This window comes from Periplaneta americana, chromosome 15 (genome assembly GCF_040183065.1).
Source record: "Periplaneta americana isolate PAMFEO1 chromosome 15, P.americana_PAMFEO1_priV1, whole genome shotgun sequence".
Lineage (NCBI taxonomy): Eukaryota > Metazoa > Arthropoda > Insecta > Blattodea > Blattidae > Periplaneta > Periplaneta americana.
Genome location: NC_091131.1, coordinates 28,476,849 through 28,495,301, shown reverse-complemented (window position 1 = coordinate 28,495,301; position 18,453 = coordinate 28,476,849). Strand labels below are relative to the sequence as shown.

The window sequence follows — 18,453 nt, the reverse complement described above, 5'->3', positions numbered from 1 at the left end:
GTAAAATGGCAACAAGAAATTAAAGACTAGTACTGATACTCTAAAGAATAAGAATAGATAAAATGAAAACAGAAAAAACAAAATACAACAAAAGTGATTAATGTGTAGGTCTAAAATAAATAAACAGAAAAATAGAATTGCTAGAACTACAATAAGAGAAAGGAAATATCCCAAGAATAGTTAGTGTGTAAAATAAATAAACAGAAGAATCAAAATTGGTACAGTATAATGATAATGTAAAATAAATGAACAAGAATCAGAATTGGTAGAATGACAATAGGAGAAAAGAATCGTACTGGTACGGTACCGGTATCTAAAATGAATTAACAGAAGCATCAGAATTGGTAGGAACACATTAGAACAAATGAAATGCCTCAGAAATTATGAATATGTACAATAAATAAACAGAAAAGTCAGAATTGGTAAAATGACAATAGGAGAAACGAAATATCCCAAAAATGAATACAGTATGTAAAATAAATAAACAAAAGTATGAGAATTATGGCAAATAAAGTAGCAGAATCCTAAAATACTTAATGCAGAAAATAAATACATGGAAGGAATTGTAACTAATAGAACGACAATTGGGGATAAGTATACCGGTATACTGTACACAATTAGTGATAGTACATAAAGTACTGGTGCATGAACAGAATAATCAGATACTGTAAAATTGCTATAAGAAAAATGGAACTAACATCAGAACACCCTTATGCAAAAAAATATATACACTTACATCTGCCATAGTTTGTCAGCAGCTGAGTCCTTGTTGATATGCGGTGCCTTATGGTGCTGCTTTGGTGTAGGCGGTGGTGGAGGGTTATGATGCCTACTTGGAATCTTTTCCTTTTTACAGTAGGTTGAACTATCAATGGCAGGAGGTCTTGAGGGCAGATCTATATGGTTAGGGTTATCGAAACAAGTTCCTAGACTTTGTTGTTCATTTTCCATATTTTCAGCCGCACTGTAACTCATTGGATTGGCTGTAATACGCATCTGAAGCTGCTGATCTTTACCACTAATGTTATTGTTATTATTACAAACAGACGGAGTTCTTCCACTGCTAGAATTCTCTCCGACCACAACGTGTCCAGATGCTCTTTCCAATGTTGCTCTTCCCAACCAAACCCAGTCGTGTGCATTTGTTGTAGATTCCCGCGGTTGTTTCTTCGATCCAAGATGTCCAGTGCCTCCTAAACCAATACTACCAATTCCACTGCCTCCTGTAACTTTACTAACAGCAGCACCCAAACTCTGAAGACCGCTTGAACCTCCACTTGTGTTACCGCCTGCGGATTCTATAGTTTGAGGTTTAAACTTGGAGGCATAAACAACGCATGATACAACAAACACGACAATGGCGAAACAGAAGGCTGCCAGCAGTACATACATCCCAATTTCAAGTGGCGTCATGTGCATGTTGTTATGAGGCCTCATTCCGACTCCCGACGCTATACCATTAGCAACAGCTGAGTGGTGTTGTCGTGCTTGAACTGTTGGTTCGTGATTGTTTTCGTCTTTCAATGGAATTCCTATAATGAAAGAGAATGTTTCATTAACAAAAGATTACATTTATCACCTGTGAAGTAATTTTAGCACAGGATGTGTAGTGCAATGTACCGGTATCAGAGTAACCTGAATAGTGTAGTTTAATGACGCCATTTCTGAGTCAGAATTCAGGGTGAAATAGGGTTTATTAAATTGAATAATAATAATAATAATAATAATAATAATAATAATAATAATAATAATAATAATAATAATAATAATAATTGCAGAAAGAAAACAATCTTTACCTTCAAAAGAAAGCAAAAAACCAGCAAAATTACATTAAACCTTTTTGTTTGAAATATCTCAAAGAATAAACCCCTGAAATTCAGTAGCGGCTGGTGGTCAAAATAATGAGTGTGCTACAATCTCTATATCTGCCTACTATATACACTTATATGTATTTATCTTAATTTGAGACTCGCCTAGTGACGAAATATGAAGTCCATACGACGTTCCTTCCTACTGCAGAACTTTTCAATTACCCTGGTGTTAAGCCCTTCCATCTTGGACTTCATACTCTTTTCTATTGACAGTATTGCAAGAGCAGTGAGACGATCCTGGGACATAGTGATTCCTTAAAAACCGTTTTTATGCATTTCAAGCAAGAAAAACATCTTTCTGGCTCAGCAATGGCCATTGGTGTTGTAACCAAAATATTTAACAACTTCGTTACTTCACGGAATGGATCCTGTAAATTGTTGGAGACTATGTATTGTAACAATTAAACAGACATCTATATTTTGGAAGTCGGGTTTTCCGTATAGAACTCCAAGTTGTGTCTTTAACACTCTTTTGTTCAGTATAGTATAGCTGTTGACAGCAACTTCAAGTTCGCGTTCACGAAAATTATAAGAAAAATTCTCAAAAATTTTGCTGTTTAACAATTTTGTTGCATCTAGGTAGCTTAAAGACTGAAAACGGTGAGTAGTTTTCTGAATTATACAGTCACATACTTCCTCGGCTTCAATTTTCTAGGATTCCATTTTCCGTCGCTTGCTAGCTGATTCAGGAAGAACCTCATAGGCCTACAGGTAGATGGCAGCAGCAGTCCGATATTTATACATTGTAAATAGTTCCGAGTTCTTCCACAAAGAAGCATTCTTTCGTTACGCTTTACTTTTGCAATCTCCAAGCTGTGTTGTGCTGAAGCTGACTACAGCACTTTCCCGCGTAAAAATAGCCAATCAGAGCAGTGAGTTCAGCTTCGCACATGCACATAAATGTCTACATTTTCATATGAAGTCAGAGTAACACAACGAACCCCCCTCAGGCAGTGAAGAGCGAAGACTAAACACTCGATAATGCGTCATGAATATAACCACGGGAAATTGTTAAATGACAGATCAAATACTATGGTATTACAAATACATTATTTGAGCAAAAATTATCACTGTGCTGTAGCACTGTAGCACATAGGGATGGGCCGCCCCTGCTGAAATTAATGACATTACTTGCGGTTCACCTTGTATATTCAATTTCTGAAAATAGCAGTATGGCATGAGAGCAAAGTACCCCGAGAAAATCAATCTTAATGCCATCTTTATCCACCACAAATTACATTTGAATTCACCAAGAATTCAATTCAATCTCTAAATGGCAATTTATCTGTTCTGCAAATCGTATATCTTATGTCAATTACCTTTCAAAATATCTCGAAGATCTGCAGTCATTTCTCTATTGTTTTTCCTTTCTCGTGACCCATGCCCAGATCCTACATTTCCTCCGCCATCGTTCTGAACAAAGTCGGGTCTCTGAGGAACCTCACTAGCTGAGAAGTCCACATCAACGTGTGCCGATGCTGCTGCTAGTGGACCGCCTACATTTCCTTTGCCACCTCCTTTACTGGGTCCAGTGTTGCCACCTCCTCGACGAGTGGTTGTGCTGCCTCGACACTCCTCAGCCAAAAGCAGGGCTACACGCAGCAAATCACCACGACCTTCTCCAACGGCTATGACGCGGGGGTGATGTGAGGCTACCATTGGCGCAAATGCAACAACTTCAGGGTCCAGACTGTCAACTAGAAGATAGTAGTCACTAACGGCAACATCACGCAGTGGGGTGCGAGAACCATCCGAGAACTCCAGGTCAATATCTAACAACCCTTCCTGCAAAATAATGGGAATAGAAATTAAATGTAATCTATACTAGGGTTCCCAGAAACATTAGTAAAGAATACGAGACATTCAATATTAAACTTAAAAATTGGGATTCAATACAATTAAATCATATTACATACTACAGAGCGTTCGCCTACGGGTGGGGCCAGGAAAGCGGCCTGGCTGCGGTGTCGCTTGCGGGAATCGTCTATCCGTAAGCTTCCGCTCTCTATACTATACTCTGTAGGGTTTTAATTTTAAAGTTTAGCAGCAGTAAAGACTGATGTTTTTGAAACACTAACTTCCTGTGAAACACGTCTTAGAGATTTATTAGGAGAGCGTGTAAATGATGCACTGATTTCATCAATTTTTTCTCCCGTCAATACTCTTCGTTTTCGCTTAGGAATTGTAGCATTTATCGACCCTGTTGTCCTTAATTTGTTAACAAGACGTCTAACAGTTTCTCTACCCTGAATTGGAGCACCCGAATATTTCACTTCAAATTGCCTACGCACCTCTTTACATGACTCTGTTTTCACATATGCATCATACATAAAAACTCTCTGTTCAAGCATGAATTTTGCATTTTGCATTGTTAACAAATTTTACACAACGCTGAATATTTAAGCAACTGTGTCAAGAAACTGCACTGTACGTGTTAAATACTGCAACATCTGGCTCACAACTGATAACTTGTCGACCTTGATGTCCTTGATTGTCGAGCGTGTCTCAACAACTGCGTGCACAAAGCGGCGTATCAGTACAGGCCGCTTTCCTGGCCTCACTCGTAGGTGAACGCTCTGTAGGTACTATATTACTGAAAAGAAAGTACTTACAAGCAGACATTCTGATGGGGGCAGATAAAAAAGTTAAATTTTTTTCTTCCACCATGTTAATAATGTCAAAAGAAGTGCTTACACAAATTTTGGCCACTCGACTGCAATTACGAGGGCCGTAAAAAATAAGTTCGCCAGCGGTCATTAACAGAAAAAAAAAACACAATTTCTTTGGAAAATTTATTGGAACAGACATAGCAATTGTTGGGCTAGTTTTCAACATATTCCCCATCGGAATTGAGAAGTTTATCATATCATGAGATCGACAGAAAGAAGTGCAGATGGCTGTCAAACGCTGGTTCCGATCCCAGCGACTGACTTCTATGAAACAAGGATACAGAAATTGATCCCATGGTATGACAAATGTCTCAATTCCAGTGGGGGATATGTTGACAAATAGCGCAACAATTGTTGTATCTGTTTCAGTAAATCTTTTCATGCAGTTGTGTTTTTTTTCTGTGAACGACCCCAGGGAAAATCACTTTCTGGACGGCCTCGTAATTGCGGTCGAGTGGCCAAAATTTGTGTAAGCACTTGCTTTGACATTATTAACATTGTGGAAGAAAAAAATTTAACTTTTTTATCTGCCCCCATCAGAATGTTTGCTTGTTAGAGAGCAAATTGCAGAAATTAAAAATGTACAGTAGGCCTACCCCTTACAAAATAAGTTCACCTCAGAATATAAAAGTATAAATCAGAGTCACTCATACAATACTTTTATGAAGAATGTATTTTTTGTAACAATTGTTTGTTTTTCTTAGTAGGTTATTTAACGACACTGCATCAACAACTAAATTATTTAGCATCTATGCAATTGGTGATAGCAAGATGATATTTGGCCAGATGAGGCCCAGGATTCACTTTAGATTACCTGATATTTCTCTTATGGTTGGGAAAAACCTCGGAAACGATCCAGTCAGGTAATCTGCCCAAGTGGGAATGGAATCCATGCCCGAGTGCAGCTCCAAATCAGCAGGCAAACGCTTCAGTCAACCGAAATTCGAGAAGTCCAGGGAAAATTTTTGGACAATGGGTATTTGGGAGCCTGGACCACACCAGCAAGAAAACATTGTGAGTGGAGGTGCAAATTTGTGAACAATGGGTCTTTGGGGGCCTGACCGCACCAGCAAGAAAATATTTTGAGTGTGAGTGGAGGTGAAAATTTGTGGACAATTGGTGTTTGGGGACCTGACCGCACCAGCAAGAAAACATTTTGAGTGTAAGTGGAGATGCAAGTTTGTGGACAATGGGTGTTTGGGGGCCTGACCACACCAACAAGAAAACATTTTGAGTGTGAATGGAGGTGCAAATTAATAGACAATGGGTGTTTGGGGGCCTGACCACACCAACAAGAAAACATTTTGAGTGTGAATGGAGGTGCAAATTAATAGACAATGGGTGTTTGGGGGCCTGACCACACCAACAAGAAAACATTTTGAGTGTGAATGGAGGTGCAAATTAATAGACAATGGGTGTTTGGGGGCCTGACCACACCAACAAGAAAACATTTTGAGTGTGAATGGAGGTGCAAATTAATAGACAATGGGTATTTGGGGGCCTGACCACACCAACAAGAAAACATTTTGAGTGTGAATGGAGGTGCAAATTAATAGACAATGGGTGTTTGGGGGCCTGACCACACCAACAAGAAAACATTTTGAGTGTGAATGGAGGTGCAAATTAATAGACAATGGGTATTTGGGGGCCTGACCACACCAACAAGAAAACATTTTGAGTGTGAGTGGAGGTGCAAATTTGTGGACAATGGGTGTTTGGGGGCCTGACCGCACCAGCAAGAAAACATTTTGAGTGTGAGTGGAGGTGCAAATTAGTAGACAATGGGTATAAGGGGGCATAACCGCACCAACAAGAAAACATTTTGAGTGTCAGTGGAGGTGCAAATCTGTAGGCAATAGGTGTTTGGGTGTCTGACCGCACCAACAAGAAAACATTTTGAGTGTGAGTGGAGGTGCAAGTTTGTGGACAATGGGTGTTTGGAGGTCTGACGAAATCAGTGAGGTAACATTTTTAGTGCCAGTGTAGATAGAGATTATTATCGAAGTAGGTCGTATTTCGGTAATTAACAATCATGTTTTACATTTAAATGGTGATCTGTTCGTTCGTGACGTCTGATGTGGACAATATGGCGGCAATACATCCATTCATTACTACACACAACAGGTAAATAGTTCTACGTTATTTTGTGGAAAGTACTGGGTATCAGAAAGTAAAACTACGTGCTTTGTAATCTATAATATTCGTGGTATGCACTGTAAAATAATGAATGACGCCTCCTTTGGTCTAGTCCTTCTGTAGAATTAACAAAGTATATTTTTGAACTCAGCTGCATGCAACCTAGACATTACCTGGTACTGAGCTGTCAGCTTCCTTGTGACCGAAGTCTCAGCAATGTAGCCATTTTCTACTGCATTATCCGGTACAATGGACAGTTGCAATCCTGAGACAACTCGAACTTGAAGTCTTGTTATGCTGACTTTGTCATTGCCCACTCGAACTTCCTTTGCGCCTATCACTCTTCCTGTTATAGGTGACAGTACCTGAAAATATATCAACTATTTAAGCCTTCGAAACTTCAATAGGAAACGATTTGGTTTTAAGTCAGTTTCAACAATGAATATGAAATCATGATAAGTATTAATGTTTTGTTAATAATAACAGTGTTGTGGATTGTGTCCTTATCTCTATCATTTAACTATTTTTGTGCGAGAACTTGCATATTTGCTTGGTTTCCGCACAAAACCAATCTGAGGAAAGTGTAAAATTCCACATTCAGTATTCCCAACCAAACACACATAACAATTTCCCTCTTCTTACCACTTAAGTGACATATTGATTTTACTGCTTTAATAATAATAATAATAATAATAATAATAATAATAATAATAATAATAATAATAATAATTATTATTATTATTATTATTATTATTTATTTATTTAATCTGGCAGAGCTAAGGGCAGTAGGCCTTCTCTTCCACCCAGCCAGACTCTAATTCTAATTGAATACAATTGCTTTAGGCTTTTAACATATTATTTTTAGAGACGTTCAATATAGTAATAATTATAAATTGGAAACTTACCACTGCAATTTCACCTAAATTGCACTGTTAATTATTGTTTTTAAATATTTGCAAAAATTAAGTAAACTCTACAACTCCACTAAAGTTACTGCATTCGTGATGAGCTGAAAACCCGGGTTCAAATCCCGCCTCCGGAGAGAATGTTTTTTCTCCGTTCCATTACTCTTACATCGTATAACATTAAGGAAGCCGTGAAAAAATCAACAAGATTCCAGACTCATCATAGACTGGGGGGAAAAAAAAGACAGACGTATATCACGGCCTGCTGGAGTATAGTAAACACAGAAAACATTTTAAAGCAACAATGTTGAAGATAGATATTTTTGTTTTGCAAATCTGCCGCCATTGAACAGAAACCAAGATGGAGATTTCATTGCAACTAATTAGAAATTCCTCTTTCAGGTATGTAATAAACGATCTTCGCACAAAATAATGTACGATACACGAGCGGTATGTTTTCTTTCAATTCTCGGAAATTAAAAAAGCTCAACTACGTTTCGCTTTTTCATACTTTTCCTCGAACATGAAAACTTCAACATACCGCTCTTGTAACACATATTACTATTCCGTGTGAGGACAGTCCCAGTCTGTGCCCTCCCCTGAAGGGGGATTAATAGAGAAGGTTTTGTTGTAGGCCTGTAATATTACAAATGTCACAAATAATTTGTGTCTTTTTCTAAAATTCATACCTGCACTTCTGTTCGCCCCATACTCCGTCCCTGTAAGATACATCCATGAAGACTTGCAATTCTTGGGTCGGACACTCGTAACAAACTCAGAACTAGATCGGTGACCCTGAGCCAAGTTCGACGACTCACAAAATAACTGACTCTGCCAGAATCATGGTCAGTGGCCAGAAAGCGGGCATACACCTGCACGAAAAAAGAAACAAATATACATGATATATCTACAAAATATTAAGATACACAGAGTGGCTGAAATTTACTTACTTCTACCGGACTTTGCTGGAAACGAAGACGACATGTTGTGTGACGTTCTTGATCAATGCCATTTCCCACATCCTCTGGTAGCATTGCTCCTGTGTTAGGCCATCCTCTGTATGTTCCAGGCCGACTGCTATGAGAATCGTCTATTGATCTTTTAATTTTTGCTCCACTGCAAGAAAGTTTAGACATAAATTAAAATGGAAATGAAACCTATAACCTAACTTTCAATACAAGATACGAATCAGATCTTCATTTACCCCGTCTAGGCTTGCCAACTCTCCCTATTTCCTGGGATCTCCCATATTTGCCCCTGATTTTGAACAATCTTCCAGCTACCGTATTTTTCTTCTCTTCGAGCATTTTTCTCCCTTATTTTTGTCTAATGTAAAAATCATTATTCTAATCATTAGACTTTGCCGTGAATGATGTTGTTTGTATGATGAATTTTGTTGTTCAAGAGATTCATTAAAATGTGCAGTCTTTTAGGTGGTAATGCTTACCAGACGTGGGTTTAACAATCACCTCTTTACATCATCATCATCATCATCCATACAAGCTTTAGGCCATGTGGTCTGTTACGTTCTCATAATAACAATAATAATAATAATAATAATAATAATAATAATAATAATAATAATAATAATAATAATAATAATAATAATAAACCAGCAAACCAGCTATAACGGCTGAGGGGATCATTGTGCTAACCACACGATACCTCCATTCTGGTTGGATGATCGTCCACCTCTGCTTCGGCATGTGAGCGTGAGGCCAGCAGCCGGCTGGTCGTACTTGGCCCTTCAGGGTTGTAGCGCCATGGATTTACTTCTTTTTTTTTTTAGTATGCGGGACTTGAAGGCAACAAACTGGGTACTTTATAAAGACGTTATAATATATTAAATGTGCAGGCATGTAACAGCCACTATTTTTGCAAATATATGCTTTGACAGCATGGACATAATACTATTTAGGGCCATGTCAATTCACTTGTACAGAAAATTACTATTTCAAATCAAGCCTATCATTCAATTTATTTCATCACACTGCGCCTTTGTGTTATTCGACAACTTTATTAACCCTAATAAAAGTAAAACTATTACAAAAACTTATTTAACTCAGCGAGTATGATTATTTACGTCTGACTCAACTCATTTTTCTATATTTTGTGACTTTTAATTTCATTCGATGCAATCTGATGATATTTATATGTATTATTATTATTATTATTATTATTATTATTATTATTATTATTATTATTATTATTATTAAGAAGCCTTCTGCTTCTCCCTATCAAACCAACTTCAGGTAAAGGATCGCGCTCCACAGTTTTAAAACTACAGCCGCTCAGAGACAGAGACGGAGAGGCTTGTAACAACGTCGCGCCACAGTCTATAATATTGTGACAGCCGGGAAACGATCTCACGACCGGCAGAAGGAGGGCAAGGTCGGCCGTGGCTCGGCGCGGCAAATGAAGTTGCGCGCGCATCTGCTTCCTGGGGCATGCGCTGTGGCGTAGAGAGGAGAGGAGAGACGGCGACCGCGGCAGAGAGTGGGGAGTAATGCGACTGCGACTGAGGGAAGAAATCCAGAGAATTCGAGAGGTGCCATCTTCTGGACATCCGTAGAAATTTCCAGCATCGTACTTTCCCGAAACTATGGTTTAGTTATAAATACGACATGCGAGAGAACTTGAGTTAGTTAGTTGCAGTCGTTGCTAGTTTTGGACAGCAAGGCAGTCTTGTGTAGTAGTGAAGCCAGCTTCGAGACCGGAGTTCGACTTGAGTGTGTCCGTAACTGTGGGAGCCGGGACTCCTGAGTTTGAGTGCAGTGGACCGCAGTTGGGGGACCTGAGTTCGAAGTTCAGTGGAAGGTCTGGGGTTCGAGATACTGTGAACTCGAGTGACTGAGCTAGAAGAACTAGCCAAGGCAAACGAACTGTGAACTGAGAACTGATAGTTCTGATTTGTAAATAGTGCTTTGTGAACATTAGTTAAAATTAGCAGTACAATGTTGTTCTCAATAATCCGAGTAAATTGTCATTGTCGTCTGTGGAGTGCAATAACGAATACTGTGTTACTGTGTGGAGTGGAAATCCCATTGTTGACGGGAGTGTTTAAGTTGAATTGTAGAAAGGAATTATTGTTGTTTTGAATTAAAGTTAACAATATAATCACGAAGCTTGAGTTTGAGGGTACTAGGAACAACAGACTGTGCCGGTACTATTTCGAATTGTTTGTGATGAGACGTTAGTAGCGATCCTAGTGGCTAGCAACTATCTATGGATGCATATTTCTTACATATTGAGCTTCGTGACTGTAGGCCTATAATAGACTGTGGTCGCGCTCTCATATTACCGGCGCTCGCGAAATGTCAGGAGATTTGCGCGCGAATGTAAGTCCTTGGTTTACTTGAATTATGGAACTTTTTTTCTTGTTAAATTAAATCCAAAAATGTTAAACGATTTCACAAATATATTTCATAACTTAACTCAATAAACTTGTGATATATGTTACCGGTATGTCAGTAATTAGGCCTATTTATAAATTACTACTGGTAACTAAACACAATTTTTTGTGATCAAATAGACCATCGTTTCCTTGAATTCTGCCTCCAAACATTAACTTCATATTTTTAAAATGTGTAACGTTCACAATAAAAAAAAAAACGTGACCTACATATACTGTTTTCGCTGTAACAAAAATTCTAATGTAAACATAAGCACGTTGCTGTCATACCCGTGATTGGCTCACAGTCGAAACACTCACATGACGCAGGAAAATATAGTTCGTATTTGGAAACCACAATCTCGTATTATTTGAAAATAAAAAATTGAATTCTAGTTGTTAAATACGATGAAACATATAACTTCACTCATACGTAAAACGATATGTAAAAGAAAAGCTACTTTTATATTTTGTTATGTACTATGAACGCGGATGAATACCAACAGTAATACCAAGGTAGTTTGTTCTTGTAACAAGCTGGCGTCACTTGAGCTCGTAGTTGTTCACGTAAGCACGCGGTACTGAAGTATGACTTTTGCATTCTCAACTGTCCTTTGTGAAGACATAAGACTTAAAAATAATTTAATTGCAGTAATTATAAAGTAAATGTTTCCTAAGCAAACGAATGCATAGTAGTGAGGTTAGGCCTACTTGACGAGTAACTGGAAATGTTTAACATGAAACAGAATGTACAACAGTAGGCGCGAACATGTATTGAGAATCTATGGCGCCAAACAGCGGCCAATGAAGCTTTACTTCAGTCACGTGCTATTGTTTACATTAGGATTTTTCTTACAGCGAAAAGATTATATACTTATGCAATCATATATGTTCTAAATCTAATTACCTGGCATGTTCTTCAGGCACTTTCCAGCCCTTAACTTGGCTGAGTCGGAAGTCAGCTACATTAACTTCCAATGGAAACTCCGGCATCCATACTGTAAATTTTGCTAGGCCAGTGTAGGTACCATATTTAACTAGCACTGAAGCATTTGATGACCCACGTATTTCAGATCCATCGACATACACAGAACTGCATGATGATGACACCTAGAAACATACAAAATACAAGAAAATAATAATAATAATTTATTTAATCTGACAGAGCTAAGGCCAGTAGGCCTTCTCTTCCGCCCAGCCAGACTCTAATTCTAATTGAATACAATTGCTTACATAGTTATTACATTAATATCTAGACCATAAAACAACATGGAAGTAAATAATGAAAGTTGGATAAGTAATGTTAGTGTGACAATAATAAACATTGGTAAGAAATAATAATAATAATAATAATAATAATAATAATAATAATAATAATAATAATAATAATAATGAGATAATTTAGATATTTATCTGTGATATAACCATTAAACATTGAGAAACCTGAAACAGCTATTATTGTTAACAAGAATTGTTAAAAAAAATATTTCGGTAGCCTATTCTTAAATTGGTTTCATGTCTGACAGTCCCTGACATTACTCGGTAGGGAATTCCAAAGTCGAGGAGCAGCCACAGTGAAAGAAGATGAATATGAAGATGTTCGGTGGGAGGGAATGGATAATATTGAGGAGTGTTGTGATCGTGTGTCTAGGTTATGATGGGTGGATAAATTTTGACGCAAGATAGACACGAGACGCAAGATAGAAAATATTATATAACCTTAAAATAGAATAAATATGGTTCACGTTTCATACGCTACATTTGTGTCACAATAATGAAATAATTGGTTTTATTCTACACTTGATTATCGGTATGTACAGTAGTATGGGTATTAAGCCAAAACAAACCTCAAATTATTTTTTTTTTAATATCAAGGAAATAAATCTGAAAACGTTCCTGGATGATAGAGTGCAATTGAAACTGACACAAGAAATCTTTCTCGAAATTACCTATGAATATACATGCCTATGTTTAATTAATTCATAGGTCTTTCAGTGCAAACCGAGCATTCTCCAGTCTTTCCTATTTTCTGCCTTCCTCTTTGTCTCCTCATATGATCCATGTGTATTAATGTCGTCTATCATCTGATATCTTCTTCTGCCTCGAACTCTTCTCCCGTTCACCATTCCTTCCAGTGCATCCTTAAGTGACCTTTCTGATCAGTTTCAGCATCATTCTTTCTTTATCCACTCTTTCCAACACAGCTTCGTTTCTTACTCTGTCTATTTTACACGCTCCATTCTTCTCCATACCCACATTTCAAATGCTTCTATTCGTTTCTCTTCACCATGTTTCTGCCCCCATACAATGCTACACTCCACACAAAGCATTTCACTAGTCTCTTCCTTAGTTCTTTCTCCAGAGGTCCGCAGAAGATGCTCCTTTTTCCTTTGCCATTGCTATTCTCCTTTAGACTTCTTTACAACAGAACATGTTACTGCTTATAGTACACCCCAAGTATTTGAAGCTGTCCACTTGCTCTACTGCCTCATTTAGAATTCGCAAGTTTACCTTCTTTAATTTTCTTCTATGACTATGGTCTTTGTCTTATTTGTATTTATCTTCATCCCATACTGCTCACAGCTGTCATTTAGCTCCAGTAGCATATCCTTTAGTATCATCTCCTCTTCTGCTAACAACGCCATATCATCAGCAAATCACTCCTCTCATGTTCTGATAACAGTTCTTCACTAAATCCTCCAAGTAGATGTTGAATAGGGTAGGTGATAAAGGGCATCCTTGTCGTACTCTTCTCTCTATTTCACTTCCTTCTGACATTTCTTCTCATATCCTGACTTTGACTCGTTGTTTTATATAAAGATTACTGAACAGCCTCCTCTCTTTCCAATCCACTCCAATTTTCTTTGGATCCTTCTGTTTATACTTACTTACTTATAAATGGCTTTTAAGAAACCCGAAGGTTCATTACCGTCCCTATCCTGTGCAAGATTAATCCAGTCTCTATCATCATAAGCCACCTCACTCAAATCCATTTTAATATTATTCTCCCATCTACGTCTCGGCCTCCCCAAAGGTCTTTTTCCCTCAGGCCTTCCAACTAACACTCTATATGCATTTCTGTATTCGCCCATACGTGCTACATGCCCTGCCCATCTCAAACGTCTGGATTTGGTGTTGTTGTTTTCTAATGCCAGGCAGTTGACAATAAAGTCATTTGACCTCTTACACTCCAATATTTTTCAAAGATATTATCATGGCCAGCCACTGAAGCACAGATTTTGAGGTGTTCCGAATCCATTGCTTGGTTTCAGTTGCATAATGGGCTGTGAGGGGACTGATATATTCCAATTCTATGCAGGTGTTTGGCCAAACAATCATGGCCTGTTGCCAATCTAAATGCAGCTACAGACGATTCGCGTGGTAAATCGGGAATTTACTGTGGATATTGATGCAGAGAGTTCCATTTTTTCTCTTGAGATTGAGTTATCAAATTTTGTTTGTTGAAGTCTAAGTATGTAGATTTAATAAATCTCTTCACAGAGTAAAACGTAGATTTAGTAACAGGTCTGTAAGTAGCAGTGCTGCCCTTCTTTGCTAAAGCATCCGCATTCTCGTTTCCCAGGATTCCACAATGGGATGGTATCCATTGGAATACAATTCTTTTATTGAGTGATATTAATTGGGAGAGCATTTTAGTTATTTCTGCTGTTTGAGATGAAGGTGTGTGTTTAGAGACTATAGATAGAATAGCTGCTTTGGAGTCTGATTTAATGTTCCTAATAATGTCAGGTGAAGAATACAATGCGTGCAGTTCTACGCTGTGTAACTTTTCCGTATGTTTATTATTTAGAAAATTTAAGAATTTCAGTGTTTTCATTTATAGGAGGACAAAATAAGACTTCCGTTGAATAGATACCATCTGCAGGGCTGCCAAGTTAAAAAACTGAAATAATCTGAAAATCGAGTTAAAAAAGCTGACAACACTATTATTTCATAAGAAAAGTTATCAGTAAATACATTACTGTACCATACATACAATAATAAATTATTCGAAAAAATCTGAACGACTGATGAAGCTAATCTCTTTTACGAGATGTCGAATGCCCATACTATGGGGAGTGGGGGATGGAAACCAGCCACTTAGATTATGGGAATTATTCAGCATTGAAAGTGTAAAACACCCAACAGATACAGCCAGATTACTAGGATACGAGTAGATCAAGACAAAGAAATTCTTTGTTACTTACTTACTTACTTACAAATGGCTTTTAAGGAACCCGAAGGTTCATTGACGCCCTCATATAAGCCCGCCATTGGTCCCTATCCTGTGCAAGATTAATCCAGTCTCTATCATCATATCCCACCTCCCTCAAATCAATTTTAATATTATCCTCCCATCTACGTCTCGGCCTCCCCAAAGGTCTTTTTCCCTCCGGTCTCCCAACTAACACTCTATATGAATTTCTGGATTCGCCCATACGTGCTACATGCCCTGCCCATCTCAAACGTCTGGATTTAATGTTCCTAATTATGTCAGGTGAAGAATACAATGCGTGCAGTTCTGCGTTGTGTAACTTTCTCCATTCACCTGTAACTTCATCCCGCTTAGCCCCAAATATTTTCCTAAGCACCTTATTCTCAAATACCCTTAACCTATGTTGCTCTCTCAAAGTGAGAGTCCAAGTTTCACAACCATACAGAACAACCGGTAATATAACTGTTTTATAAATTCGAACTTTCAGACTTTTTGACAGAAGACTAGATGATAAAAGCTTCTCAACCGAATAATAACAGGCATTTCCCATATTTATTCTGCGTTTAATTTCCTCCCAAGTATCTTTTATATTTGTTACTGTTGCTCCAAGATATTTGAATTTTTCCACCCCTTCGAAGGATAAATCTCCAATTTTTATATTTCCATTTCGTACAATATTCTGGTCACGAGACATAATCATATACTTTGTCTTTTCGGGATTTACTTCCAAACCGATCGCTTTATTGCTTCAAGTAAAATTTCCGTGTTTTCCCTAATCGTTTATGGATTTTCTCCTAACATATTCACGTCATCCGCATAGACAAGAAGCTGATGTAACCCGTTCAATTCCAAACCCTGCCTGTTATCCTGAACTTTCTTAATGGCATATTCTAAAGCGAAGTTAAAAAGTAAAGGTGATAGTGCATCTCCCTGCTTTAGCCCGCAGTGAATTGGAAAAGCATCAGATAGAAACTGACCTATACGGACTCTACTGTATTTTTCACTGAGACACATTTTAATTAATCGAACTGGTTTCTTGGGAAAATTCAATAAGAATATCATATATTACCTCCCTCTTAACCGAGTCATATGCCTTTTTGAAATCTATGAATGACTGATGTACTGTACCCTTATACTCAAATTTTTTCTCCATTATCTGTCGAATACATAAAATCTGATCAATAGTCGATCTATTACGCCTAAAACCGCACTGATGATCCCCAATAATTTCATCTACGTACGGAGCTAATCTTCTCAAAAGAATATTGGACAAAATGTTGTACGACGTCACCAAAAGTGATATTCCTCGAAAGTTAGCTATATAAAAATTAATTTATTATCATAGCAATTATTATGGAACTTGATGTCTTCAAGCGTAGTGTCTCATCATTTTATGAACTTAATGAAGTTAAACTTTTGCATAATTTTAAATCATTTTCTATTAACTCTTACATTTTTGTTAACGGAATTTTTATTGTACCAGTAATTGAATATTTCTTAATCCTTAAATTGACAGAGTATCCTATAGGATACTACAGGTTAATAGGCTGTATTTTATAATTTTAATAAACGTTAGAAAAAATTGGTAGGAAAATTAAAATTTCACAATACTATAATCACAGTCTAGTATATACAGTCACGAAGCTCGAGTTGTGAGGGTGCTAGGAACAATAGACTGTGCCGGTACTATTTCGCATTGTCTGTAATGAGGCGATATTAGCGATCCTAGTAGTTAGCAACTATCTATGGATGCATATATGCTACGTATTGAGCTTCGTGACTGTATACAGAGTGTTTAAAAAATACGGGGCATAATTTCAGGTATGCATTTCCCACATGTAGACAATCAAAATAGTTCATTACAACATGTGTCCGGAAATGCTTCATTTCCGAGTTATGGCCTTCACAACATTGAAATTCACCGGAAAGTTTTTCTTTCCGCAGGTCGTTGCCGTCAAAGGAGACATTAAGAGGGCATTCTGACAGTTCATTCCGAGGCGAAGGTTACATTCAGTGTTGTGTAGGCGTTAGACTGTGCGACATGTATTAAAATCAAGAGCTGGCAGAGATACACTTCATGTACGGTAAGGCGGACGGCAATGCTGCGCTGGCTCGTCGTTTGTACCAGGAGAGGTACCCACAGCGATAATGTCCAGATCGGAAGACATTTGTACGTCTCCATTACCGTCTGTGCGAGTATGGAAAATTTAACTCTCCTAGTTTGGGAAGGGGACGACCAAGATCTACAACTCCAGAAGTACAGGATGAGATTCTCGAGGCTGTGAACATGACTCCTTCTATCAGCACACGAAGGGTAGCGTTGCAAGTCAATGTTCCTCATACGACTGTCTGGAGACTGTTGAAAGAGTATCAATTGTATCCTTATCATTTGCAACGTGTACAGGCCCTGTCACCAGCAGATTACCCTGCACGAGTTAGGTTCTGTCAGTGGTTCTTGCAGCAGTGTGGTGTAAATCCGAACTTTCCTGCCTTGGTATTATTTACAGATGAAGCACAGTTCACACGAGATGGCATAACAGATTTCCACAATCAGCATGTATGGGCGTATGAAAACCCACGTGCAACTGTTCCATCCCATCATCAGGTGCGGTTCTCCCTCAACATGTGAGCCGGTATCATTGGTGATCGATTAGTTGGACCCCATATACTTACGGGGCAGGAGTACACAAACTTCCTGGAACACACCATACCTCATGTTTTAGAAGACACGCCACTGATCAATCGTCAACACATTCACTTCTTGCATGACGGCGCTCCTGCACACTTCAGTCGTACGGATCGCCGGTACTTGGATCGAAGGTTTCCTGATCGATGGATAGGTAGAGGTGGCCCAATTGCTTGGCCTCCACGCTCACCTGATCTGAACCCTCTCGATTTCTACTTGTGGAGCGATTTAAAATCATTGGTTTATTCGTCTCCGGTGCCTGATTTGGAATCCCTTCGGAATCGAATTGTGGCATGTTCTGAGGACATACGCAATACTCCTGGAGTTTGGGATCGTGTTCGCAGGTCAATGAGACATCGATGTGAGGTCTGTATTGAAGCAGGAGGTGGACATTTTGAACATCTTCTGTAATGACAACGACCTGCGGAAAGAAAAACGTTCCGGTGAATTTCAATGTTGTGAAGGCCATAACTCGGAAATGAAGCATTTCCGGACACATGTTGTAATGAACTATTTTGATTGTCTAAATGTGGGAAATACATACCTGAAATTATGCCCGGTATTTTTTAAACATCCTGT

The 18,453-nt window shown here is 38.3% G+C and overlaps 1 protein-coding gene across 1 annotated transcript in view; it reads right to left on the bottom strand.

Annotated features, from left to right (window-relative positions):
* Window positions 1–18,453, bottom strand: part of dtn (transmembrane protein 132C dtn) — a 520,213-nt gene that overhangs the window by 10,753 nt on the left and 491,007 nt on the right. Inside the window, exons 5-10 of the mRNA XM_069848687.1 lie at window positions 11,880–12,082; window positions 8,532–8,697; window positions 8,271–8,453; window positions 6,850–7,041; window positions 3,191–3,656; window positions 737–1,532 (exon numbers count right to left, since the gene is read on the bottom strand). Coding sequence (XP_069704788.1) covers window positions 737–1,532; window positions 3,191–3,656; window positions 6,850–7,041; window positions 8,271–8,453; window positions 8,532–8,697; window positions 11,880–12,082 — 2,006 coding nt within the window. The remainder of the gene's footprint in view (window positions 1–736; window positions 1,533–3,190; window positions 3,657–6,849; window positions 7,042–8,270; window positions 8,454–8,531; window positions 8,698–11,879; window positions 12,083–18,453) is intronic.